The sequence below is a fragment of the Chanos chanos genome, chromosome 14, assembly GCF_902362185.1.
Source record: "Chanos chanos chromosome 14, fChaCha1.1, whole genome shotgun sequence".
In the NCBI taxonomy this organism is placed as follows: domain Eukaryota; kingdom Metazoa; phylum Chordata; class Actinopteri; order Gonorynchiformes; family Chanidae; genus Chanos; species Chanos chanos.
In genome coordinates, this window is record NC_044508.1 from 17,329,349 (window position 1) to 17,352,911 (window position 23,563).

Consider the following 23,563-nt stretch of genomic DNA (forward strand, 5'->3'; position numbering starts at 1 on the left):
CCAGTCATAGCCCTTGCCCCCCGCGAGTAGGACTTTTACAGATCCAGAGTCCTAGGGACAGCCCTGCGGCTGCCGCTGAGTGTTAGCGTGACGGAGGCCTAGGAGACCACCTTTCGTCTGCACAAACACATCCTCTGAGTTTCCTATGCTTGGGGTCAGTGTGCCAACGCACACAGCAGGCCAGGTCGGTTATTCAAAAAAAAAAAAAAAAAAAGACGACAGACAGAGAAAAACAAAATAAAAAAAAAAAGAAAGAAAGAAAGAAAAAAAGGTTTCTTTGTCTTCTGCTATTTCATAATTTCTCCTTGGCTGGCACCCAAATGTAGGGGCCAGACTGCTCCTCGATGACCTGCTTAACCTGGTTGTAGATCTCCTCCAACGTGTCTCCCTGTACGATGGCTGAGAGGAAAAGGAGGACAGGGTTACACCTGTGGCTATATACATATACAGATATATTTAACCTTCATTATTATAAATCTGTCTTAAATAATCTACTAAATAAAGGATACCAATGTCTGCAATGTCTTAAGTGTCCATTAAAAACTGTATCAGCACAGATGGTGAGCCCTACAGTGATAGTGAAGGTAATGTGTTGAACTGACCCCTATAGTGTTGCAGGTCGTGAAAGGCCACTGTGACAGTGTGTGATGGAGGTGGAGAAAAGTCACTGTGATGGTGTGTGATGGAGGTTGTGAAAAGCCACTGTGACGGTGTGTGATGGAGGTTGTGAAAAGCCACTGTGACAGTGTGTGATGGAGGTTGTGAAAGGCCACTGTGACAGTGTGTGATGGAGGTGGAGAAAAGTCACTGTGACGGTGTGTCATGGAGGTTGTGAAAAGTCACTGTGACGGTGTGTGATGGAGGTGGTGAAGTCGTTGTGATGGTGTGTGATGGAGGTGGTGAAGTCGTTGTGATGGTGTGTGATGGAGGTGGTGAAGTCGTTGTGATGGTGTGTGATGGAGGTGGTGAAGTCGTTGTGATGGTGTGTGATGGAGGTGGTGAAAAGTCATGATGGTGTGTGATGGAGGTGGTGAAAAGTCGTGATGGTGTGTGACGGAGGTGGTGAAGTCACTGTGATGGTGTGTGATGGAGGTGGTGAAAGGCCACTGTGACGGTGTGTAATGAAGGTTGTGAAAAGTCATTGTGATGGCATGTGATGGAGGTTGTGAAAAGTCATTGTGATGGTGTGTGATGGAGGTTGTGAAAAGTCATTGTGATGGTGTGTGATGGAGGTTGTGAAAAGTCATTGTGACGGTGTGTGATGGAGGTTGTGAAAGGCCCGTGATGTACTCACAGGTGAAGTGCTCTGTAAACTCCTGTTCCAGCTTCATGGCGCGATCAAAAGTCTTCCTGCCCTGCTCCTCTGTCAGCCTCTTATTCATCTCTCTGCAGATAAAACAGCAGACACATTACTGACAACGCTCTCCCTTCCTTTTTAACACACGTATATACCAACACACACAAAATAATGACCCGACACCACTGAGGAGGTGGACCTAGAAAATGCCTGTGCAGTATGCTATATCAGTATTTATGGTTGGTAAACCATTGTCAGTACATGATGTTAAAAAATGAACTCCATTAACTGTTCATAAAATAAAACAAAACAAAACAAAAAAACCCCATGTTAACTTACAGGATATTTTCCACTGATTTTGGTTTGACAAACACCGCGATGGGGTGCAGCTGCGCCATCTGCAGGCGTTTGATAGCGTTGCCTGACACGTCCAGGATGCAGTGTTTACCCTACGGACAGACGAGTGCGAGCAATCCATTTTAAACCTCAAACCGCCAAAGCACTCGCCCAAAACACATTAAGACCCATATTAACTACACCGTTTTTTAACAGGGTCTTTGTCCATGATCTATCCGTAGAAACTGAGCAAACTCCACAAAGCACAAAAATGACGACAGGTATAATATTTGGCTTTGCTCTCACCTTTTCTGCGACCTCTCGTACTGACTGCACGCTGGTGCCATATAGATGGTTGTTGTACTGGCCTGCCTCGATAAACTTATGGTCCTGAATGTCCTTCTCCATCTGTTCTCTCGAAAGCACAAAATGATAGTCCCTGCCATCCACCTCATAGTCCCGTTTTGGTCTGGTTGTGTCTGGACCACAGAGAGAGAGAGAGAGAGAGAGAGAGAGAGATCATTTTAAGGCATGATGATATGTGAGGGAGAAAATACTGTTACAATGAGAGTCTGTAAGATCTGAGAAATGAAAGGATTGAAGTGAAGATCCTGTAGTCAAGCTGGTGAGTGTAAGCGCATTGTTGCTGTGGAAACCACACCAATTTGACCAAATGTAACTCACGGGGCACGCAGGATCCAAACTTGTCGGGAAACTCAGAGATGAGATCATCGTTGATCCGGTCCTTCATGGGTCCGAGGACAATGACTGGACGGGTATAATTCACTGAAACAGAACACATGTCGTCAGCTCTCGACTCACACACCTGCCTGTGTCTTGCCACACACTACGGTTCATCATCACACCTGCTGTGAAAAGCTCAATACAGAGCATATCCAACCACCAGCCATGGCTGAGTATGTGACCAACATCCAAAAGCTCAGCCTCACACAGAAAAACAGAGTCATGGAGAACAGTAGAGACAGAGAGAGGACACCGGTAAACCAGAGTCATGGAGAACAGTAGGGACAGAGAGAGGACATGGTAAACCAGAGTCATGGAGAACAGTGGGGACAGAGAGCGGACATGGTAAACCAGAGTCATGGAGAACAGTAGAGACAGAGAGAGGACATGGTAGAGTCATGGAAACAGTAGGGACAGAGAGAGGACATGGTAAACCAGAGTCATGGAGAACAGTGGGGACAGAGAGAGGACATGGTAAACCAGAGTCATGGAGAACAGTAGAGACAGAGAGAGGACATGGTAGAGTCATGGAAACAGTAGGGACAGAGAGAGGACATGGTAAACCAGAGTCATGGAGAACAGTGGGGACAGAGAGAGGACATGGTAAACCAGAGTCATGGAGAACAGTAGAGACAGAGAGAGGACATGGTAAACCAGAGTCATGGAGAACAGTAGGGACAGAGAGAGGACATGGTAGAGTCATGGAGAACAGTAGAGACAGAGAGAGGACATGGTAAACCAGAGTCATGGAGAACAGTAGGGACAGAGAGAGGACATGGTAGAGTCATGGAGAACAGTAGGGACAGAGAGAGGACACTGGTAAACCAGAGTCATGGAGAACAGTAGGGACAGAGAGAGGACATGGTAAACCAGAGTCATGGAGAACAGTAGGGACAGAGAGAGGACATGGTAAACCAGAGTCATGGAGAACAGTGGGGACAGAGAGAGGACACTGGTAAACCAGAGTCATGGAGAACAGTAGGGACAGAGAGAGGACATGGTAAACCAGAGTCATGGAGAACAGTAGGGACAGAGAGAGGACACTGGTAAACCAGAGTCATGGAGAACAGTAGGGACAGAGAGAGGACATGGTAGAGTCATGGAGAACAGTAGGGACAGAGAGAGGACATGGTAGAGTCATGGAGAACAGTAGGGACAGAGAGGGGAAACTGGTAAACCAGAGTCATGGAGAACAGTAGAGACAGAGAGAGGACATGGTAAACCAGAGTCATGGAGAACAGTAGAGACAGAGAGAGGACATGGTAGAGTCATGGAAACAGTAGGGACAGAGAGAGGACATGGTAAACCAGAGTCATGGAGAACAGTGGGGACAGAGAGAGGACATGGTAAACCAGAGTCATGGAGAACAGTGGGGACAGAGAGCGGACATGGTAGAGTCATGGAGAACAGTAGAGACAGAGAGAGGACATGGTAGAGTCATGGAAACAGTAGGGACAGAGAGAGGACATGGTAAACCAGAGTCATGGAGAACAGTGGGGACAGAGAGAGGACATGGTAAACCAGAGTCATGGAGAACAGTAGAGACAGAGAGAGGACATGGTAGAGTCATGGAGAACAGTGGGGACAGAGAGAGGACACTGGTAAACCAGAGTCATGGAGAACAGTAGAGACAGAGAGAGGACATGGTAAACCAGTAGGGACAGGGGGATATGCTGCATGAGTGCGTGTCTTACCCTCCTGCTGAATTACTGGTTCGTAGGACAGCACATATTCCTCCTGTCCACCTGGTGAAGCGGAGAACACACACAGTCAGCTACAATCGGACACACCGCTCACTTGTCCAACAGTGTCCTCACGCTGCCTAACTTCCACTCTGCCAGTACACTCGTCTGTGTGACCATCGCTACCTCTACTGGTCTCTACTGACCACATGCACTTCCACAAAATGAGACCCTGCTGAGGAATCTGTCTGGAGGTGATGTATGTGTGTGTGTGTGTAGTTTTTTTTTCCCAGTGAAGTTGGGGGTGGGTAGGTGGTCTACTGTTTACTGAACTGTGCTGTTTTTTTTTGTTTTTTTTTTATTTGGCCAGCTGGGATTTGATCATGTGTAGAACACATGCGTAGACTACAATGCATAATCAGTATGCCACAATACTAAAGAGATTTCAATGAATTCATGTGAATATTTGTGATGGGAATATAACAACAAATGAAGTAAAGCACTCGTCAAAATGCACTAATCGCACTTGAGCTGAATGTATGATTGTTAACACTCTGCATATGCAGAGATGACATTGAGCTGAGAGGCATGCAGTCTGTTTGAAAGTTCAAGAGACATTTCCAGCCACTCAGAGACAAGCACATGCACAAAATCTGAAACCCCAATATCCCTGATCCACCAAACTAACAAAAGACACTTACTGTAAGACCACAATTTAAATGTCAAATCAGCATAATTATTTTTTGTAATGGTTATATAATATGCTTTATTCCAGGGATCAGTCACGTAGACTTCTTCCTCTTCTTTACATTAAAGGAAGGTAAGTGTGTGGTTTAAAGGAGGATAAATGTGTAGTTTGAGAAAGACTCTGCAGTGCCATATAAAGACTGGTTAGGAATGAACTACTTGGTCACGTCTACAGAGAAAAGGCACTGGTGAACTGGAGAAAGACACTGGGAAAAGACAGTGTAAACCAGTGCCTATAATACTTTGCCTGTCTGCATATGTGTATGGAGTAAATGTTTTTAAGCAGGTCTTTACACTGGCAAACGGTAAACCAGTCTTCACACTGGCAAACGGTAAACCAGTCTTCACACTGGTAAACTGTAAACAAGTCTTTACATTCGTGAATGGTGAACGAGTCTTTAGACTGCTTAGACTGAGCACATGCAGTGAGTGTTGAAGCTGAGAGGAATCTGTCAGAAATCCTTCTCCTTCAAACAAACACACACACACTACTGGTTAATGAATGAGAAAAACACACTACACTACAGCTCATGCCTGCACTAGACTTAAAGTGAATGTGTATGTGTGAGAGTGTGAAGCTGTGAGTGTGTGTGTGGGGGGGCAGACACATTCTAATAAGGAACGTAGAGGAAACATTCAGGAACCCCCAGAAAGAACGACAGGAGATGGGTGGAGAGAGGCAAGCATCTCAACATGCACACTCACACACACACACACGCACGCACGCAGCACGCACGCACGCACGCACGCACACGCTCAAATGCCGAGCAGAACAGGATGGTGGGAAATGGAATGGAAGGCACACTTACGGTAACTACTCTCACTATCGCTGGCATTAGACGTTACATGCTCTGTAATCACAACAGAGGGGACATGAGGACCACCATGGCACGGATCACCACACACCACAAGAAAATACGCAAATCAACAAATCAAACGAAATTACAGATAACCAGAGCCCAGCAGATGGCAGTGTTGAGAACCTACAGGACGTTGGCTTCCAATGAGAACCTCTGTCCGTAAACCGCATGTTCTGATGCTAGGATGCACACGGTGTTTTAATTTGGTGGGAGCGAGTCTCTCGTGTCATTTTTAAGTGGATACGAGCGTTTTCAGGGGACATTAAGGCCGGATAGAGACAGCCTGTGGCATTATGAAATTTTAACAGGTGCATTATGAATTTAACAAAACCACATAGTCTAAGGAACTCAACACCGTCATGGTTCATTGCTCATTTACAGACAGAGAGGGGAGCAGCTCCACCACCTGGGGATGAGAGGCAACATAAAACACACACGTACAAATGTATAAGCACGCACACACACTCACACACACGCACTCGCACTCTGTGGTCTGATCTAACACACACGAACTCATGAACTGAACAACATCTAAGTGTATTGCTCATTTTTCTCTTCTCTGTACTATGACGACGCAGAGGGATCTTCAGTCAGTGAAGGGTGTAGTAGTGGTTGTAGTTTTGTAACAGAGGTGCTTATGTCAAGACAAAGGGTGGCTGACACTTCTGGTTTGAACTTCAGTTACTAAAAAACCATAAGACATGAGATTAGTTTGCTGATGGAGATTTAGAGATTTGGGGCATTTCAGTACCATGGAAACTAACTGACCTGGAGCTGCCCAAAAAACTTAACTGCTGTGAATTTTGATGAAAAACTCTGAAAATGTTGTGTCAATTAGCATAATCTTAGATGTATGGAAAATGGAAAGGTATTGTCTCAGTTTAATGGACTTTCCCATTCAAGATCTGCCTTACAAACAAAACTGAATGAACTAAAATAATACTGAAAAAAAGGCTGAGGATGAGGTGAATAGGGTAGAATGGTGAGAGAGAAGAGGTGGATGTGAGAGACTAAGAAGGGGCAGAACAGGATTGTGGGAATCCGTGCAAGGACTTACTCATGGCTTTGTCGTCAGAGAGGTCCTGTGTTCAGCAGAGAACAAGAGAAACAACCACAAAAAAACACAACAACCGTTAAATGACTGGAGCACCACACGTATTCCGACCACCGGACAAATCCACCGAGCTGCCACAGAACCCAGACCCGTGCACACGGATTCACAGTGAACCCCAGAAGGAGGAAAGACTCAAACTTCAAACTGACTAATCACCGATCTCTGCTGATTTACGCCCTGTTCTAGAGGTGACGGGCAGACTCCTGGACGTGGGGACTGGTATAGGTCTGGGTTACGTGAGAGTGACAGGGGATTTGTCCAGTGGCACTGAGCTGCTCCTGGACCTGAGGCTGTCCTGGGTCACCCTGTCGGCTGTCTCTTTGGCCAGGTTACCACGGCAACTGTACTGTACTTACGGTCCACATCACTCGTTTCCTGCTCGCTGAGATCCTTGTTCTTGTAGAAAGGGAATTTTCGGGAAAAGAGGTTCTTTTTACGCTTGTCATTGAGTGACTGCTGAGGAAAAGAGGGGGGGCAGGACAGAGGAAGGGGACGGAGGGAGGGTGGGAGAACAAAAAAAAAAGGGGGGGGGTGGAGAGGAGGTGTCTAGTATTGGTGTGACCAAAAACCCAAAACTGAAAAGTTACCCAAGGAACTGACTCTGCTGCCATCAAATAATCCTCACTTGAAAAACGTTCGATATTTTAATGCCATCGGACACCAGCCAAACATATCATCATCATTCATTTGCTATGTTTGCAGTTCGTAGCAGTGTAGTTATACATATACTGTCTATGTATTGCGATGTTTGCAGTTTTGTCTGATGCAGTTCCATGTGATTTCATAATTTGGTAGCAACCAATTAAAACTATTTCAGCCTAACCTCTACTTCTAAAAACCAATCCGTTCTTACCAAACTGGACAAGAAAAAAAAAAATCCAATTTATCGTTTCAGATGGCAACAGGGTCAGTTCAGATTATGACACAGATTACCAAACATCTGACCAAAATCATGGCAAATTAATAAGTAGTGCCCATAGCCAAGACAAACATGTGCAAAGCATGCAGCTTAGAGCAACTGGGCCTTTTTTCGGCAGTTTACATAATCTGATTAACTCCATGGCAAAATAACTATTTATGAAAGTGCATTTACAGAGGCACTTAAAAAAAATGAGGAAATGAGTTGCCTCATCTCAAATGACAACATGAAGTTTACGGAAGCACAGAGAACCAAAAGACGGTTTTTCGAACACGAGGCTAAAGCTAACAGTGAAGTAAGCACAGACAAACTGGGACATTCATGCTAAATGGCTCCAGATTACAATTTTATTAATTCACAGAGGTTAGGACAGAGTGAAGAAGTAAAAAAGAAGGGAAAAGAAAGAAGGAGAGGAACAATGTAGGACGTGGAGAAGCAGTTTGACATCAATGGCAAGCGTACCTGTTTTTTTCTTCTTCTTTTTTTTTTTTTTTTTTACACTCAACAGTTCATGCAATAGTTTTGCATTTTTTTGTTTGAGCTGTGTTAGATTGTGGGATGCCAACACAGCCATATCGAGACTGCCGTTAATAATCCAGTGAGGGAAAAGTTTGCTAAACTGTTAACAATGCCGTGAGAACTCGCAGAGTCATAAACATGCTGTTAACTAGCCTTTGTTTTTTGTTTTTTTTCAACAAGCCTCGGTCAGCAACATGGATTAGTACAGAACACACTCAGTTTGGTCATTCGAGCAACTGTGCAAGACATTCATTTTACACATCATAAATGCACAACACACACTAAACACAGTCTATAAATAAATACATTACCGTCAGGCAGTTCAGCATTTTTTTTTTTTTTTAAACAGACGTCATTAACAATGCAATAGAGAATGTGCTTAATCACTTCCCAAATGAAAGCTAAAAATGGCCAGTCGTCAGTGCTCGTCTGATTAGTGAAATGTCTGAGGTGCTACAGGAGGGTTCACAGTGGGACTGAACTTCATTAGCACATGGGAGAGGTGTGACAAAGGCAAGGCAAGGACTGACGCCGCGGTGCTGAGTTAAAATTAACACCAACCGCTCCTGCTCCAACAGACGCTCCGCCTCATAGCAACGCTTATCTCCCTCTTACTCATGCAGTGTGGATCAGGAGTGCTTTTCTTTTTAAATGACTAAAGTCAGACGTGGTAGATCCGACAGCTTAAAAATACGCATGCTAGGGAAAAGTTCTGCGTGAATGTTTGTGGAGAAACTGGTGTAAACTGGCCTGGACTAGGTTGAAGCAGTGAACAGTCAGAGACAAACAAGTTTTGTTTCTAGAAAATTCCTCAGTGGTGCTGGAATAAGCACTATCATTTATTATGTACGAGACCTGCGCACGGGTGTGCGTGTGTGTAACAGAGTCAAATTTGGAAAGGCACACACTTACCCCTTTGTCTCGAGACTTGGCGTTAAACTTCACCGTCTTTAACCTGGCTCGTTCTTTCTTTTCCACCCTGATGGAGAACAGGACGAACGCATTAAAGCAGAGACTCATGGGCCGCTAATGAAATATTTATCGCAATTATGCTTGAAAAAAAACATCACATTTATTTTCAGCAAGTCAAGAGCAGGAGCCACAGGCATCCTAAGGACTGGGACAGTCTTTTATCTCTCAGGCACAGAGACTTCAGAGGACAGACTAATTGGGAAAAAAAAAAAAGAAATTAACCTTGATAGGATCAGTATAATCAATCTGTCTCATTTTCAGCTGTAGTCTACCAAGCTTTATGAGCAGGAAGTGAATCTTTAAGAGCAGCCATCAAATTCTGCCTCAGAACAATCATTCTGATAAAAAAAAATATGATACCACCAAAAATGTCAGTTTAATTACTTTTAATTACTGAGCTGCCTCAACACACCATAACCTGGTTCCTAAAATCTGTTAGTGGATATGGATTAAGTTGCTCAAATGCTTTTAAGAATTTCTCTTAAAAGCAACACAGCAACTAGACAAAAGCAATGCCAAAATGTTCAAAAGGCCCTTTATACATCAACGTACAGAAAGCAGTTCAAAGCAAATGTCCAGTTCCTACTCAGAATATCATCGATGCAATAGACTAAAAGCGTATGAAACTATGTTTCTAACGTTTCAGCGGACATGTGCGAGGAGCGTTCTGCGCTCTGGAAAATCTTCGCCCGTCTGAAAAGAGGAAAGTTTCAGTCAGAAGTTTGCTCCTGCGGTGTTTCCGTCAGATGGAGAGTGTGTGAGGTGAGAGACAGCTGAGCTGCGTGTAGATGCAGCTGTTTTTTCGCTGGTGAGGCGATAAGTCAGCTGTATTTTCGGTGGCGAGGTGATAAGTCAGCGGTCGTCTTTCAGACGTCGACGTCTACGTGTCTGCTGCTGGGGCGAGGGAAGACGCGCTGCTATCACACCATCGCTAACCCGAAGAGCTCGGATTAAACGGTGTGATATCACATGCCAATACATTCAAAGGCCAAGGTCCAAACGGAACGCCTGCTGAAAACGTGCAGACATTTTCCCGAAGCCTGTTGGCTCACGTCGCTAATCCAAGAACGCACGAATCAAAGTCAACATGCTAAGGCCTTTGGCGGTTTTCCCATTAGTGCTGCGGTCAGTGATTGGCCAAGTTATTTTTTGATACACCAATAACAGTTCACGCTATTGGTCTTTGCAATAAGGTTGTTAAATACTAAAAAAAGGTTAATTTATGCAAATTTTGTTCAAAGGTCTGGCCCCTAGCAAAGAACTGATTCATGCAAATCCAGAAGAAAGAAAGTGATTCATGGCTGACTGATGCCACTAAACTCGGGCTGGTGAAAGCAGGGAGAGGGAGAGTGAAGACTCAGGGGGAATGGCTTCATCTCTGTAATGCAGAGAGGAACGACAGACAGGGGAAAGGAAGTGATGCATATTTTAAAGGCGCGAGCGTAGTCAAAATTTTTCATGCACCGTTATCACGAGACGTGGTGGTGTTTGTCTGTAACAGATCTGTCGTGCGGAAACGTGTCTCCGATTGAAACGCGGTCGTAGCAACATCCACAAGATTTTTCCAACAAAGACAAAGTAAAAACTACTTCAAAACCAAAACAACGCTCCTCCAAAAAACAGTCACCCTGAGAGTCATTTCAGGGGTCCGGTCACTTCAGGTATCCAGAAAATTGTGTGAGTGTTTTTTTTTTTCGCCTGCTTGTTAACCTGTGCCCTGATATTGAGTTTTCACAACAAAACAGCTTCTCCCCCTGATGCTTATAACTGAGTACAGTTTGACACTGTCTGAAACAGTCACCTCACTAAGAGAGAATGGCTAGGACTCAGACACACTGCTCTTTGTGTGTGTGTGTTTGTGTGTGTGTGTGTGTGTGCGTGCATGTGCACTCTGCTGACTCACTCATACAGTTTTTACTGAGTCTTCATGAGCTGAATGCATATAAGAGCTTTTTAAACCTGTGTACTCCAGAAAACTGCCAAGTAAGACTTACTCCCTAAATCCCTCAGCAGAGAGAGAGAGAGACAGAGAAACACAAGTAACCTAAGAACATCACATGAAAATATTTTCTCATTTGAATGAATTAATATGTGAGAGTGAAGTTCTAGAACACAGGGGATGGAGATGACTGTTCCATGTTCCATGTCAGTATTCAGTACATGGCAATGTCATGTGTGTGCGCATGTGTGTGTGTGCACGCCTGGGTGATTCTGCTGATTATTCACAAAGGGTGCTAATTCAATTAAAAGCCAAGAGGCAGCCATGTGGAAAGCTGCAGCTATTACAAGGAACATTAAAGGAGACATTAGTGGAAACAAATAGTTAATGTAGCATTAAGCTCACAGTGGTGTTAATTATGCTGAAAAGGGGGTGGGGGTATGCTGAGCTATTGTTTCTCTCCTCCCCAGACGGATGGACAGAGAGATGAACAGAGGGATGAGGGGTGAGTGGAGTAGCATACCTCCTCTTGCTGGGGATGACGCCCACTTCCTCCACCTCTCCGTCGGGCGTGACCTGTCGTGCCTGCCACCACTCATCGTCGGAGGCGTTGAGCACGTGCAGGATGTCGCCGAAGCTGAAGTTCAGCCCCTGACTGGGCAGGCCAGAGTCCTTAGTTTTATCATAGTCAAACAAAGCCCTAAAGCACAGATGGAACAGAGCAGAATAATTAGAATTGTTCTATAACAGTTATAATAGAATGTACAGCACAGATGGAATAGAGCAGAATAATTAGAATTGTTCTATAACAGTTATAATAGAATGTACAGCACAGATGGAATAGAGCAGAATAATTAGAATTGTTCTATAAGAGTTATAATAGAATGTAAAGCACAGATGGAGCAGAATGGAATACTTCAGAATAGAATAGTTTGGAAGAAAAAAAAGCATTGAGAATACAGGAGGAGAGTCAAATGACGTCTCTGGAGCTTGTGTTTCACTGCTTCAGGTGATGATGCCAAACACATAGTAGCACTAAATGAAGAGAAGTAGGATTTTCTGTGGCTATGCTAGTTTTGTCTGGCCTGAAAAAAGACAGAGTACACTACAGAAGCAAAAGGCCAGAGGGTCTCAGAATGGACTCAGAGGAGGAACAAAGCTATTGAAAGGCTCTTACTAAACACAAATTCACTTTATCTTTTTTTTTTTAACTGCTATTCTCTTTAATCTCACAAATTCAGCATTCCTGAGCCTAGACTTGCCCACAGAGACATGCTAAATAGGCCACTGTTTCACTTACTGTGCGTACATGAGCATGCGTGTGTGTGAGCATGTGTGTGAGTGTGTTGGCATGTGAGTGTTTCGTTGAAAGAATTGGAGCTGAAGTAACACCTCTCTGATACTTCCTCACTGGCTAATCCCTGGTCTTTCATCAATAATAAAAAAGAGAAACACACTGCATTCCTGCTCTCTGACAGGAGGCAAAAACTGAGGAAAAATCCAGAAAAAACCCCCACAAAAAACATGAAGACATTGACGAGGTCTCTAAAATCAAACAAAAGAACATCCATGTGAGCTGTCATGTTCTGGAGAAAGTTCTGCTTGTTATAGCTGAACAGATTTATTTAAAAAAAAAAAAAAGAAAAAAAAAAAGCCCCAAAACAACAACAAAAAAACCAATACAATTACTACAAATTCTACAAAAACTAAGCCCATTAGCTGTGCCCTGTCAAACACATAGATAAGACTGAAGAAAAAAAGACACTGATTTAGCATTGGGCTGATTTTACGAGCATTGTTAATAAGACTGCTCAGAGCTGACTGTCAGTCAATGAGAGGGAAGAGTAGGAAATGGTTCCTCCAAAGCTTCTATCCATCAAAGGCCTGCTGGGGGTTCACTGCAAGGCCTCCGCAATGACCAGTGTCCATACACCAGAGAGGCATTATAATAACCATATAAAAATTATATTACCAACAGAACATTAAATAAACAATAACGTATTCATTATGACTAATATACTCTGACCACAGGGCACTTGGTTTGGGCCGCTGGGTTCAGGCATTAACGAAGGACAACATGTTAGACGACATTCCTATAAATTTGTTCTCCTGTGTTATATCTCACGCAAAGCTGGGGAGGCTCCCATGATTAATGTTAAACTAAATCTGTTCGGAAAACGCGCACGCTCTCTCTCACACACACACACACACACACACACACACACACACACACACACACACACACACACACAGAGCACAGGGTCTAACTGTGTTAGCAGAGAGTTTGAAACAGAGAGGGAGAGAGAGCAGAGGCTGTTCTCAGTGCATATGGAGAAGAATTTTAGGAAGCCACTCCGTGCCATCGGCACCTCACATTCAATATTCTCACTGAGTTTTTGATCTGATAAAAAAAAAAAAAGATTTCAACATCTTTCTCCACACTCCATTATTCATCTCAGGCTAAGTATGACAGTATGTCAGTCTGACTTAATGCATTTCATTATTCAGATGGAATTGTAGCTCAAGAAACCAGCTCTCCTAAATATTTAACACTAGGTTAAGATTTAATGGTTAATCTTGAAGTGTTTTAAACTGTACTGCACGGAGGCATAATTCAGCTAAATCCACACTGAAACACTATGGTACTAATGAGATTTTAGTGCAGGGATGTTCATCACACTCCTTCTCTGTCCTGAGATAAGCATTTGCCTCAGTCTCCGAAGGTTTACGCACACAAAACCCCCAATGAGAGCTGAAGCAAACAGCCTCTCTGCTAAACGCACAGCCCAGGGGCTCCAAAAACCCCCAATATGTCAGCAACGCTCTGCTCCTCTCCAGCTCCGCTCTGCTCCTCTCCAGCTCCGCTCCTCCCGGTCTCCCAGCGAGACAAAATAAACCACAGTATCTAGTCTGAGTTAACCCCTCATGTTCCGAGCAGCCCGGGGTTTTGGACGCAGATGAAGTTTTAACTGATATCATGAGCAGAGACCGTGGGTCTCCAGCTCTAGCTACGCTACCTGTATTATGGGTTCAGTGAAAACCAACGCTCGATGCGGAAAGCACTAACGCCTTCTACAACTGAACGCGTACCCCGGTGTGTGCTCAGGCCGTCAGGGCCAGCTGCCGAAAAAGCAATAAAGTAAACAAATAAACAAATAAATCTGCTCCCGCCCCCTGTTCTGCTGTAGTGTGGTGAGTCATCCAACAGTATATCTGAGTCTGTGACGAATTCCCTCTCACAGTGGAGACCTTTATGGTGGGTGCAGACACTAACACAGGCATTTGTGTGATTGCTATATGCTCAGTGTTATTATAGCAGTAACACAGAGAAACACACAGACGTATAATAAAGCAATAACACACCGGTGGAAGGGTGCCTTATTGCGATTATGCCTGGCACGAAGCGACGCACTCCCTACGTACGAGATGAAGCAGAGTGTGCAACTACAATTACACAAAGAATCCGTCCAGCTATTTCCATGGCTATCAGACATACTCCTGCTTGCATGACAGGAAAGTTACACCCAGTTACACCCAATTAAAACAACAACAACAACAAAAAAAAGATATAATTCACTGCTAGGTTATGTCCAACAAAAGTGTTCACTGAGCAGACGAAAAGAGTGCAGATGAATGGAAGAAGTGACTCAGGACCGGTTGGCCATTGAGACCACACCAGTGTCAGTAAAGCAACATGACGATTTCAGCGTTGGATACAAAAGCAGAAGACCTCTTCATCATCCTCTCAGAAGACCTCTTCATCATCCTCTCAGAAGACTGGGTGTTCACACACCAGACTTCATCTTTTCCTGAGTGAACTGGACCTTTAACGGCCGTCTAAGGTAAACAGCATGTGAGAAAGGTACGGATTTCTGTGAGGAGCAACACGTCCCTTCTCCAGGCACACAGAAAGGTCACAACCAATGAAAGGTAATAAAGGTCTAAACTGCAATGAGGTCTTAAGAGACTGTGGTGGGCACTGAGCTCTCCGTTGCCTAAGGAAACCATAGAAGTCAGAGGAGACAGCACAAAGTCTGATGAATAAAGGAAAGTAACTGGGAGATAAAACTGTTCCCTCATAGACCCTGTGCTCTTCAGACAGTCAGTGGATCAGTTTTTACACATCTGCAGAACAGTGTCTCACTCCGTAAGAATAAGCTGCTCTGAATTCTACTATATTACAACTGGCCAAGAGGCAACGTGATACGTCAGGCAAAACTCACAATAGAAAATAACCCTATTCAAAATTTCCTGAACCAAAAAAACAAAACAAAACCCAAAACGACAGCAGCAACAACAAAAAACATCTGTCAGAAGTGTGTGAGAGGCGCTCCTCTGACGGAGGTGAGATGCACGCTGTTTCAGAGGGTAGTCTTGGTGAAGGGAATCAGATGGAGGAGATGGAGGCAGGTGGAGACGGAGGGGTGGGGTTTACCTGACGTAGAGCGTTCTCTTCTGGCTGGTGCGCAGAGAGCCAGAGCCTGAACTGACACTACTATTCATCATCTGCTCCCGCAAGTCATGGATTTTCGCCTCAAACCGACTGTACTCTGCAAAGAGGGAGAGGGAGGGGGAGAGAGAGAGACAGACAGAGAGAGAGAGACAGATAGAGAGAGAGCGAGACAGACAGACAGAGAGAGAGAGAGACAGACAGAGAGAGAGAGAGACAGACAGAGAGAGAGAGAGATTACCAAACTTGAGGATAACAAAAAAATAAGTAAAGCAAATCCCAGCAGATCCCTCTAACAAAATCAAAAATCACAGATATATCGAGAATATCAGAGCAAGCAGTGACCTCCGATTTAACCTCTCCTGCCCTCTGAGGTATGCCTTTTGACCCATTCCCAAAGGTCAGTGAAAGTCTACACATCAACTGATTCACGCACTTCCCATCTCTCTCTCTCTCTCACTCACACACACACACACACACACACACACACACACACAGACCGAGCGTGAAATAATCCGTTTTGAGACAGATGTAGGAACATAAGTTTGGCAGTCTAGGTTGCCCAGTGGTAAGGACACTGAGCTTCAGACACAGAGAGCCTGACTGGTTTCAGCAGCCATACATAATAGATTGAGAAGTGAAACCATCTGCCCAGTTCATTTCTGCTTACTGGAGCTGTGATTCCCCATGTCTCCGCAGCCTTACACACAGGACAGACACGGGGGAAACTGTGGATGACATGAATTATTAAACACTTTTCACGTGCTATCACGTCCTTATCCTAAACCCCGTTTTTCCTTTATCTGACCCCTCACGCTTTTGTAGTGCAGACAGAAGCTTCATAAGAACACAGAGCAAACTCATTTGAGAAGAGTATCGATAGAATCTACTCTTTAATACAGGAGTACACAGACTGAACTAGTGCATTTTAGTAAATAATCAAAATGTTTATATTTAGAAAGGATTTGTTAAAAGTAAGACTAAAAACATAATCTGATAATCAAAATGGAGGATTCATTGAGCTTTAGACAAAAGACAAAAACCAACACCAACTCTGGGTTCCCCACTGGAAAGCTGAAAGATCTCGGGTTTACACACAACACTTACTCACGCTTCCAAATCGGAGCGCTCCCCTCCAAAAAGTCAGCATGCTGGAAAACGTTTTCATAGCCCACACATGCACACACTGAAAACACATCAAGGCTGCTTTCCAAACCCACACCCTCTATGTCTCAGCTTTAAAGACAGTCATATCACTGCTTCTTTGACTCCCTTTTACTTACATGTTCCTCTTTTCAGAGGTGCTGTTTGTTTGGAAGAAAAAGATGAATATTATGGACTTTCTCTCTGTCTTCCGACTGCTTCTCTCTGTCCTGCTAGTCTACATCCATGTGCTAGTGTATCGCGGTGCTGAAGACAGCGCTCTACATCTCTGCTTACCATCAGCGTGTGTGCGTGCATGTGTGTGTGAGTGTGTGTGTACCACGACGCAGCAGTGCAAACACCCCCAGCATGGCAACACAACAGATGCTAATGGACTACAGAGTGCTCACAGAGCCCTCCCCTCCCGAACTATACCCCTCCTCCATCTCTCTCTCTCTCTCTCTCTCTCTCTTTCTCTCTTGTTCTCTCTGCCCCCACCCCCTTGTTTAAGTCATAGTCACACTGGTTTATGTAGAATGCACATAGACTATAATAAACATGCCACTGCTTCAACCAATCAGGAGAAAATTCTCAACAGAGGTAGACTATAAATAAAGCAAAGGCATATTCTGGTTACCATGACGTCCCACATTTGACAGTTCAATTCACAAAGTTTTGCGTGTGACCATAGCCAATGTGTCAGGACACAGAATCCTCTGACCAAGCCTGCCATACACACAGGTGTCTGGGCAATTCAAAAGGATCAGTTTGAGATAAGGATTCAGGAAGTGCTCTCTCTCTCTCTTACTCGCGCACACACACACACACAGGTCTTTACAGGTTGTATTAGTAAGTTTGATGAATTTTGGTCCTTGGCACGGAGCTGTGTTAACTGTATTGTCACATGTCGGTCTGTGCTGTGTGGTGCGCCCTCAGATTTCTCTGCTGTCTGAGGGGGGAGAGAGGAGAGAGGCCTTGTGTCGGCTGCCAAAAGCGTAAACTGAGTCCCCGGACAAACTCTGAGCACTTTAGCCCTGTGAGAAAACTCCTCAAGAGCCTATCAAAACTGCCTCAGCACCACACGCACACATATACAGTGTGGGTTCTAGTCTTAAAGTCTTTTTTTGGCTGAGTGTGAGTATGTGATCAGGCTGTTAGGAAGGGGGATGTTTAGTGCCTGTCTGAATGAGTAATCCACTGGCCAACATGTCATACAAGTGCTCCAGTCTGGAGAGATGGATTACAGTGTCACAGTAGACAATAGAAAATCGTTCAGATGCAGAAACATTTAGGCAGATTTAACAAATTAAACAGACGGAGAGAGAAGGGGAGAGAGAGAGAGAGAGAGAGAGAGAGAGAGAAGGGGAGAGAGAGAGAGAGAGAGAGACCAAGGCCGGAGGGCTGGGGAGACAGGGGACATTTATTTATTTCACATATACTCAGCACAAACAATGAGCAGCTCTTCCAAAAGTAAAAGGACAAGCTATAAGCAATATCAAAAGTTCTTTTTTGTCCCCAAAACACACAACAATAATCTAAATAATCCAAGCCCTAATCCAAATACCAGTTAGTAATAGAGAACCATGGGAGCGTTACAGAAAAGACCAAGGATTCCTAGTGTAATATTTACTGAAGCATTTACATGGCCAGAGAGAAAAGACTTATCCATACCAGAGCAGTACAGTGATGTCTATGAAAGAGCAATGGGAACAGCAAGAGAAAGGCTAAAAGTAAACAATGTCGAAAAAAGAGAGAGAAACAGAGAGAGAGAGAGAGAGAGAGAAACAGAGAGAGGGGGAGAGAGAAACAGAGAGAGGGGGAGAGAGAAACAGAGAGAGAGAGAGAGAGAGAGAAACAGAGAGAGGGGGAGGGGGAGAGAGACAGAGATGTTGAAGGTGTTAATCTATATATTGATGAACAAATGTTGCAAACAGTCCTGGTCCTCCTGTAAAATGAGCTGACAGAGGCGTATCGCTGTACGATAAGACCTTAAAGAGTGCTGGGGCAGGGTGTGGGGAGGGAGAGGGGGTGTTTTGGGCTTGATCAGTTTCACTGATGTCCTTTTGACAGCGGTCAAGAGTCAAAGACACACCCTGCACGGGACGATCAACAACCCCTCAGAATGAATGAAGAACACGGCCAGTCAACCTGCGAGGCCTTATGTCACAAATGCCTGATTTAAACCCAAAAATCCCATGAATTACAAACAGCAAACAAGAACAACACGATGACGAAATCAATGGCAAACCCAAACGCAAGTGTCTTCAGCTAAAAGATACCAGGAGGAGCACAAACAGCGTGAAGGGCATGCAGATTAGCACACAGTTTTCCATTTTTCCCCTCCATTCTCCTGTCTGTCTTTCTTAACACGGCAATTTCTCCGCTCCTGCTCCTCGGCAGTGCACACAAAAGCTGTGTCATTAGCAGTTTGTCATAAACTCTAACTCTGCCCTGCGGGAAATGGACTGACTAAGAGAGAGAGAGAGGGGGGGGGGAGAGAGAGAGGGAAAGAGAGAGAGAGAGAGGGAGGAGATGGAGCAGCGGAGGCAGAAGGAGAAACTCCGGTAATCTCTGGCAGCTCTGAGTCCGTGTTGGTTTTAAGAGCATGTGGCTGTGAGGATGGTAGCGTAACGCTGACTAATACCAAAGTCATCTCCTTAAGGCAGAAAAGGCGACAGTATCTGGAGAGGCCTGTCACCGTATAGAGGCGTCACTCACATTGGATGGAGCTCTTCTCAGCTCAGGGAGACACGCCGCGGGGTTTAGGAACGGATCAGTCTTACGGACTAAGCTTTGCTGATCAAAGCGCTCCGGATCTCCGGAGTTTTGATTCTCTGTCGAGGACGGTGGGCGGTTCTTTAAGCTCGGTTTTAAAATGGACTTTAAGACGTTTGGGTTCTGGACACGTGCTGTTGATGTTAAAAATAAGCTCTTTTCACGTGACTATTTGAACGTGTGCTAAGAGCATCTACTCTGGGTACGAACGTTCAGCCCGCGTAAACACGGCCTGACTTTGACTGTGTGGCAGTGAAGTCTGAAACTAAAACGACCTTTCACTCAAAGCTTCATTTAGCTCTGCTCTTTCTGCCAGGTCTTTGACCGAGGAAAGAGCCAAAGGTAATGAACTTTGGCTCGTCCCTAGTGACCGGCGTGCGTCTGCCTCACACACCTGAGCCGAAGGCTGCCATTCTGGAACAGGACGGCGCTGGGTTCTCTCTGTGATGCTCAGGCCTTTGTAGTGTAGTGCAGGGGGCTATGGTCTCACTGGACAAGGCATGTACCCCACAGCATTCAGCTTCAGATTTCAAAGGTGTGTGTGTGTGTGTGTGTGTGTGTGTGGGAGGGGGGGGTCCCTCTTTGCTGTCTATGCCAATAACTCAGTCTACCTGGTCTGACCTCAGTCTACGTGGTCTGAGCTCAGACAATCCAAAGTCATCTCTGACACACAGACACACACCTTAAAACACATGTAAAAAAAAACACACAGACACAAACACACGCCCACACCCACATATGCCCACACACAAGCATAAGATCACAAAGCACTGTTCTGATACACATGTAATTGTCCTCTTACTTTGTGGAGATCTTGTGCAGTTATAACCAGTAATAAGTGAACAAGCTAGACGTGAAAAGTCAAATGAAGTTTGGCACTTCCGTGCACATGGGCCACCCGTGTGGCAGTAATAATGACACACAGCTTTAGTATACAATGCCCCATTAGTCATAATGTAAATGTAATCATTTATGCATGCTGAGATGGCAGACAACACAGCTGCCAACAGTAATCACCGAGAAACCACCGCAGTCTAATGTCAGGCATGCCAACACAGTCAGACTACTTCTCTATTGCATTCACATAATTTCAACACAAAACATTACTGAGTATTACGCTTTTGGCTGCTGTTTTCGAGTTCATTACCCAATAAAGACGCCGTGATCGAGTTTCTGCTGGCGATAACAGGAAGTTAGATCATTTTAAATGTGCGCACAACCAACCTGCACAAGGCCTGAGAGGAGGACGTCGTCTGTATACACACTGAGGCAATGTGAGCTGGAGTAGACAAAAACTATGCTCCGCGCTGAAATGACAGTTGTAGAGACATAAGTTCTCGCCCTGGTTTCACTGCTTGACCCTGTTAATGAGAACACTACTGAGACCTCGCGCCTAGCAACCTGAGACCCAGAGCAACGTAACCAAGAGCAAATGACAGGAAAAGCCCAATTATAACCGCAGAACACAGAGCGAGGACTGTAAGCTACGGAACGGAGGGGGAAAAAAAAAATCCCAATATACATACCCCCAAACAAATTCATTCAAATAAAAACACTGAGATTTTAAACAGAAGTCTCTGAGGACGGAGCGTAATGGAAATTGTTAAAGGATAAAGATCAAGGCAGAGAGGAGTCCGGGAAAGAGACGTTGACGCAGACAGTGCAGGGCCTCTCCCCTGTAGTGGTCAGCCTGGCCCGAGTGCCGTGTGCACTCTAATTGCTCATAAAAATAGCAGGACAGAGAGAAGAGTCCCTCAGGAGAGCAGCGATGGCCAAGCCAAAACTGAGCGCAGAGCACAGCTGCTGCCGAACGCACCTCCTGACCCCCCCTCCCCCCTCCGTCCCACAGAGAGATGGAGAGATAGTGGAGATGGGTGGACGGATGGTTGGATGGATGGATGAATGCAGGGAGGAAAGGAGGGAAGGAGGGGGCAGTGGCATGTGCTCCGGTAATTCGGAGCCAATGCTCCAGGGCCCGGGCTGCCTCACACTGGCCGGAAGAACAGAGCACCACAGGTACAGGAAGGAACGCGTGGGAGTCAAAGCGTGCTGAGATCACAGGTTCTCCACGACAAACGGAAAAAACATTGCTAAGGACGCACAACACAACATGCACACACACACACACACACGCTCACACACACACACACAGACAGACACACACACACATACACAGCATGGAGGAGAGGAGCTATCACAAGCTTGTGCTGGCCTTTAATTACATTCCCATGGATGGGCAGTAAACACACTCAGTTTGGGGGAAACCTTCTCCTGCCAAAGCTCCACACGAGTCATCTCTGCTCCTCATACACACAAACACCTCCAACTCTGAGATGAGGAGGAGAGAGGGGATGGTGAGGGCAGCAAGGATAGAGAGAGAGACACCAGCACAAAAGAAAAAAAACTCTTTATAAAGCACAGTTCAGGCTCCGGACTGCAGGTGAGGAGAAGCACAAAAACTCTCACACACGCACACACACACACCCACACGCACGCACGCACACACAGACACACACACACACACACACAGAGAGCGCTGCCACACACAGCCAGGCTGGTCTCTAGCCACCTGGCCTTCACCTACCTCATACACCCACACACACTCAGATATTTGAGCCTGGTGGGACCCAGAGGACTGCAGTCTCAAACACAGGCTTTAATTAAAGAGCCATGAGCCCAGGCTGCACTGAATACACCATCGTTCCCTGAAACAGAAGGTCACTCCCATAAAATGCCAAAGAGCAGGTGGCAGAAGGCACAAAAGGGATTAAGCTGATAAAATCTGTATTAATATCAAACGCACAGCAAAGAGCTGGCCCCCGAGACAGAATCGTGATATTATGAACACCAGAAAAATGATATCATGACCCCCCCAATCTCACTCTAATCTCTGTGCACGTTTAAAACACAAACACACAACAATAACTGATATAAAAACTCTTTCTTCCCCTGCATTTCCATATTATATGGCAGTTACAGTTCCACAAAGTTGAGTGAAGTTAAAATACTTCAGTAGCATCAAACGGTGTCAAAAATGTGGTGTGAAAACAAGACTTTGACACTTTGTCTTCACTCTGGTGGAAGCCAGAAACAGCCACAGAGGTGTGTTGGGGGTGTAGTTGATGGTGAGTGTGGGAGACTTCAGTCAGATGGAGGAAACCCTGTTTGTTGAGGTTTTTCTCTCTCTCTCTCTCTGTAGCGTGTGCCATACAATACCCAGGGCACCTCCTGTGGAGACATCAGCCTGTACCCACCCTCTCACGGTTCCATTAGAACAGCACGCCATGCGTGAAATAGCTTTTCAGCTCATGTCTCTTAATCAACTAACGTGCCTCCTTTACGATTCCACATGCCTGGATTCACATCACAGCTCACAGCCTGGGGCTTGGTTCCGGTTTGGTTCCTGGTTTAAGTGAAAGTGGATCTATCTTTGTGTTTGTGTACGGGGTACGGCCCAGGGGGCGTGGAAAAAGAATATTTGGAAATCTCATTAATAACAAAGACTTCCGAAAGGTTATTTCCATATAAAGAAATTTCTCTCTTTTGTAGAAGAGATCTTCATGTCTGCAGTAAAAATAGTCGGCTCAACACTGGAGTCCTGTCAGATTCAGTATTCGTGGTGAGGATAACGGTGGTGAGGGAGGGGGGAAAAAAAAAAAATAAAAACAAGAACACTCATCTCATCCCATTTCACTTTAATGGCAGTTGGAGTGTTAGCGCTCACAGTTTATTAGCGTTCAGAGGTGTGGTGTGATACCAGACAAATATGCTAACAGTCCGTCTCTAACTTAGAGGTGCAAAACCACACTGCAGCACCAGAAATGAACTAATTAAAACAACAACAACAAAAAAAACGGCTTTAAGGAGCCAATAGATAAATAAACTCAAAACCTTGTGTGGTTCACAGTGATGACTCACGCGTTTAAATCGTGTCTCTGGTACATTCATTCATTCAGACGTGCGCCCTTTTACGTTCCACATCCCTTATCGTCTTATTCATTTCCAAAAAGTCATCTTAAAAGAGCTTTTGTTCTGAGCTCTGACCTCAGCGCAGCTCACAGGAAAA

General features: G+C 45.0%; 1 protein-coding gene across 8 annotated transcripts in view; it reads right to left on the bottom strand.

Moving 5' to 3' along the window:
* Positions 1 to 249: 249 nt before the first annotated feature.
* Positions 250 to 23,563, bottom strand: part of dlg1a (discs large MAGUK scaffold protein 1a) — a 102,004-nt gene continuing 78,690 nt past the window's right edge. For 3 of the 8 annotated variants that reach the window (XM_030792041.1, XM_030792039.1, XM_030792035.1), the window contains 11 exons: positions 15,565 to 15,679; positions 11,653 to 11,829; positions 9,131 to 9,197; positions 7,137 to 7,233; positions 5,616 to 5,657; positions 4,072 to 4,122; positions 2,318 to 2,419; positions 1,940 to 2,112; positions 1,637 to 1,746; positions 1,295 to 1,386; positions 250 to 399 (listed from right to left, as the gene is read on the bottom strand). In XM_030792041.1, coding sequence (XP_030647901.1) covers positions 293 to 399; positions 1,295 to 1,386; positions 1,637 to 1,746; positions 1,940 to 2,112; positions 2,318 to 2,419; positions 4,072 to 4,122; positions 5,616 to 5,657; positions 7,137 to 7,233; positions 9,131 to 9,197; positions 11,653 to 11,829; positions 15,565 to 15,679 — 1,133 coding nt within the window. In that variant the 3' untranslated portion in view covers positions 250 to 292. Of the gene's footprint in view, positions 400 to 1,294; positions 1,387 to 1,636; positions 1,747 to 1,939; positions 2,113 to 2,317; positions 2,420 to 4,071; positions 4,123 to 5,615; positions 5,658 to 6,723; positions 6,749 to 7,136; positions 7,237 to 9,130; positions 9,198 to 11,652; positions 11,830 to 15,564; positions 15,680 to 23,563 lie in introns of all 8 variants that reach the window. The other 5 variants (XM_030792040.1, XM_030792038.1, XM_030792033.1 and 2 more) reach the window with 3 other exon arrangements.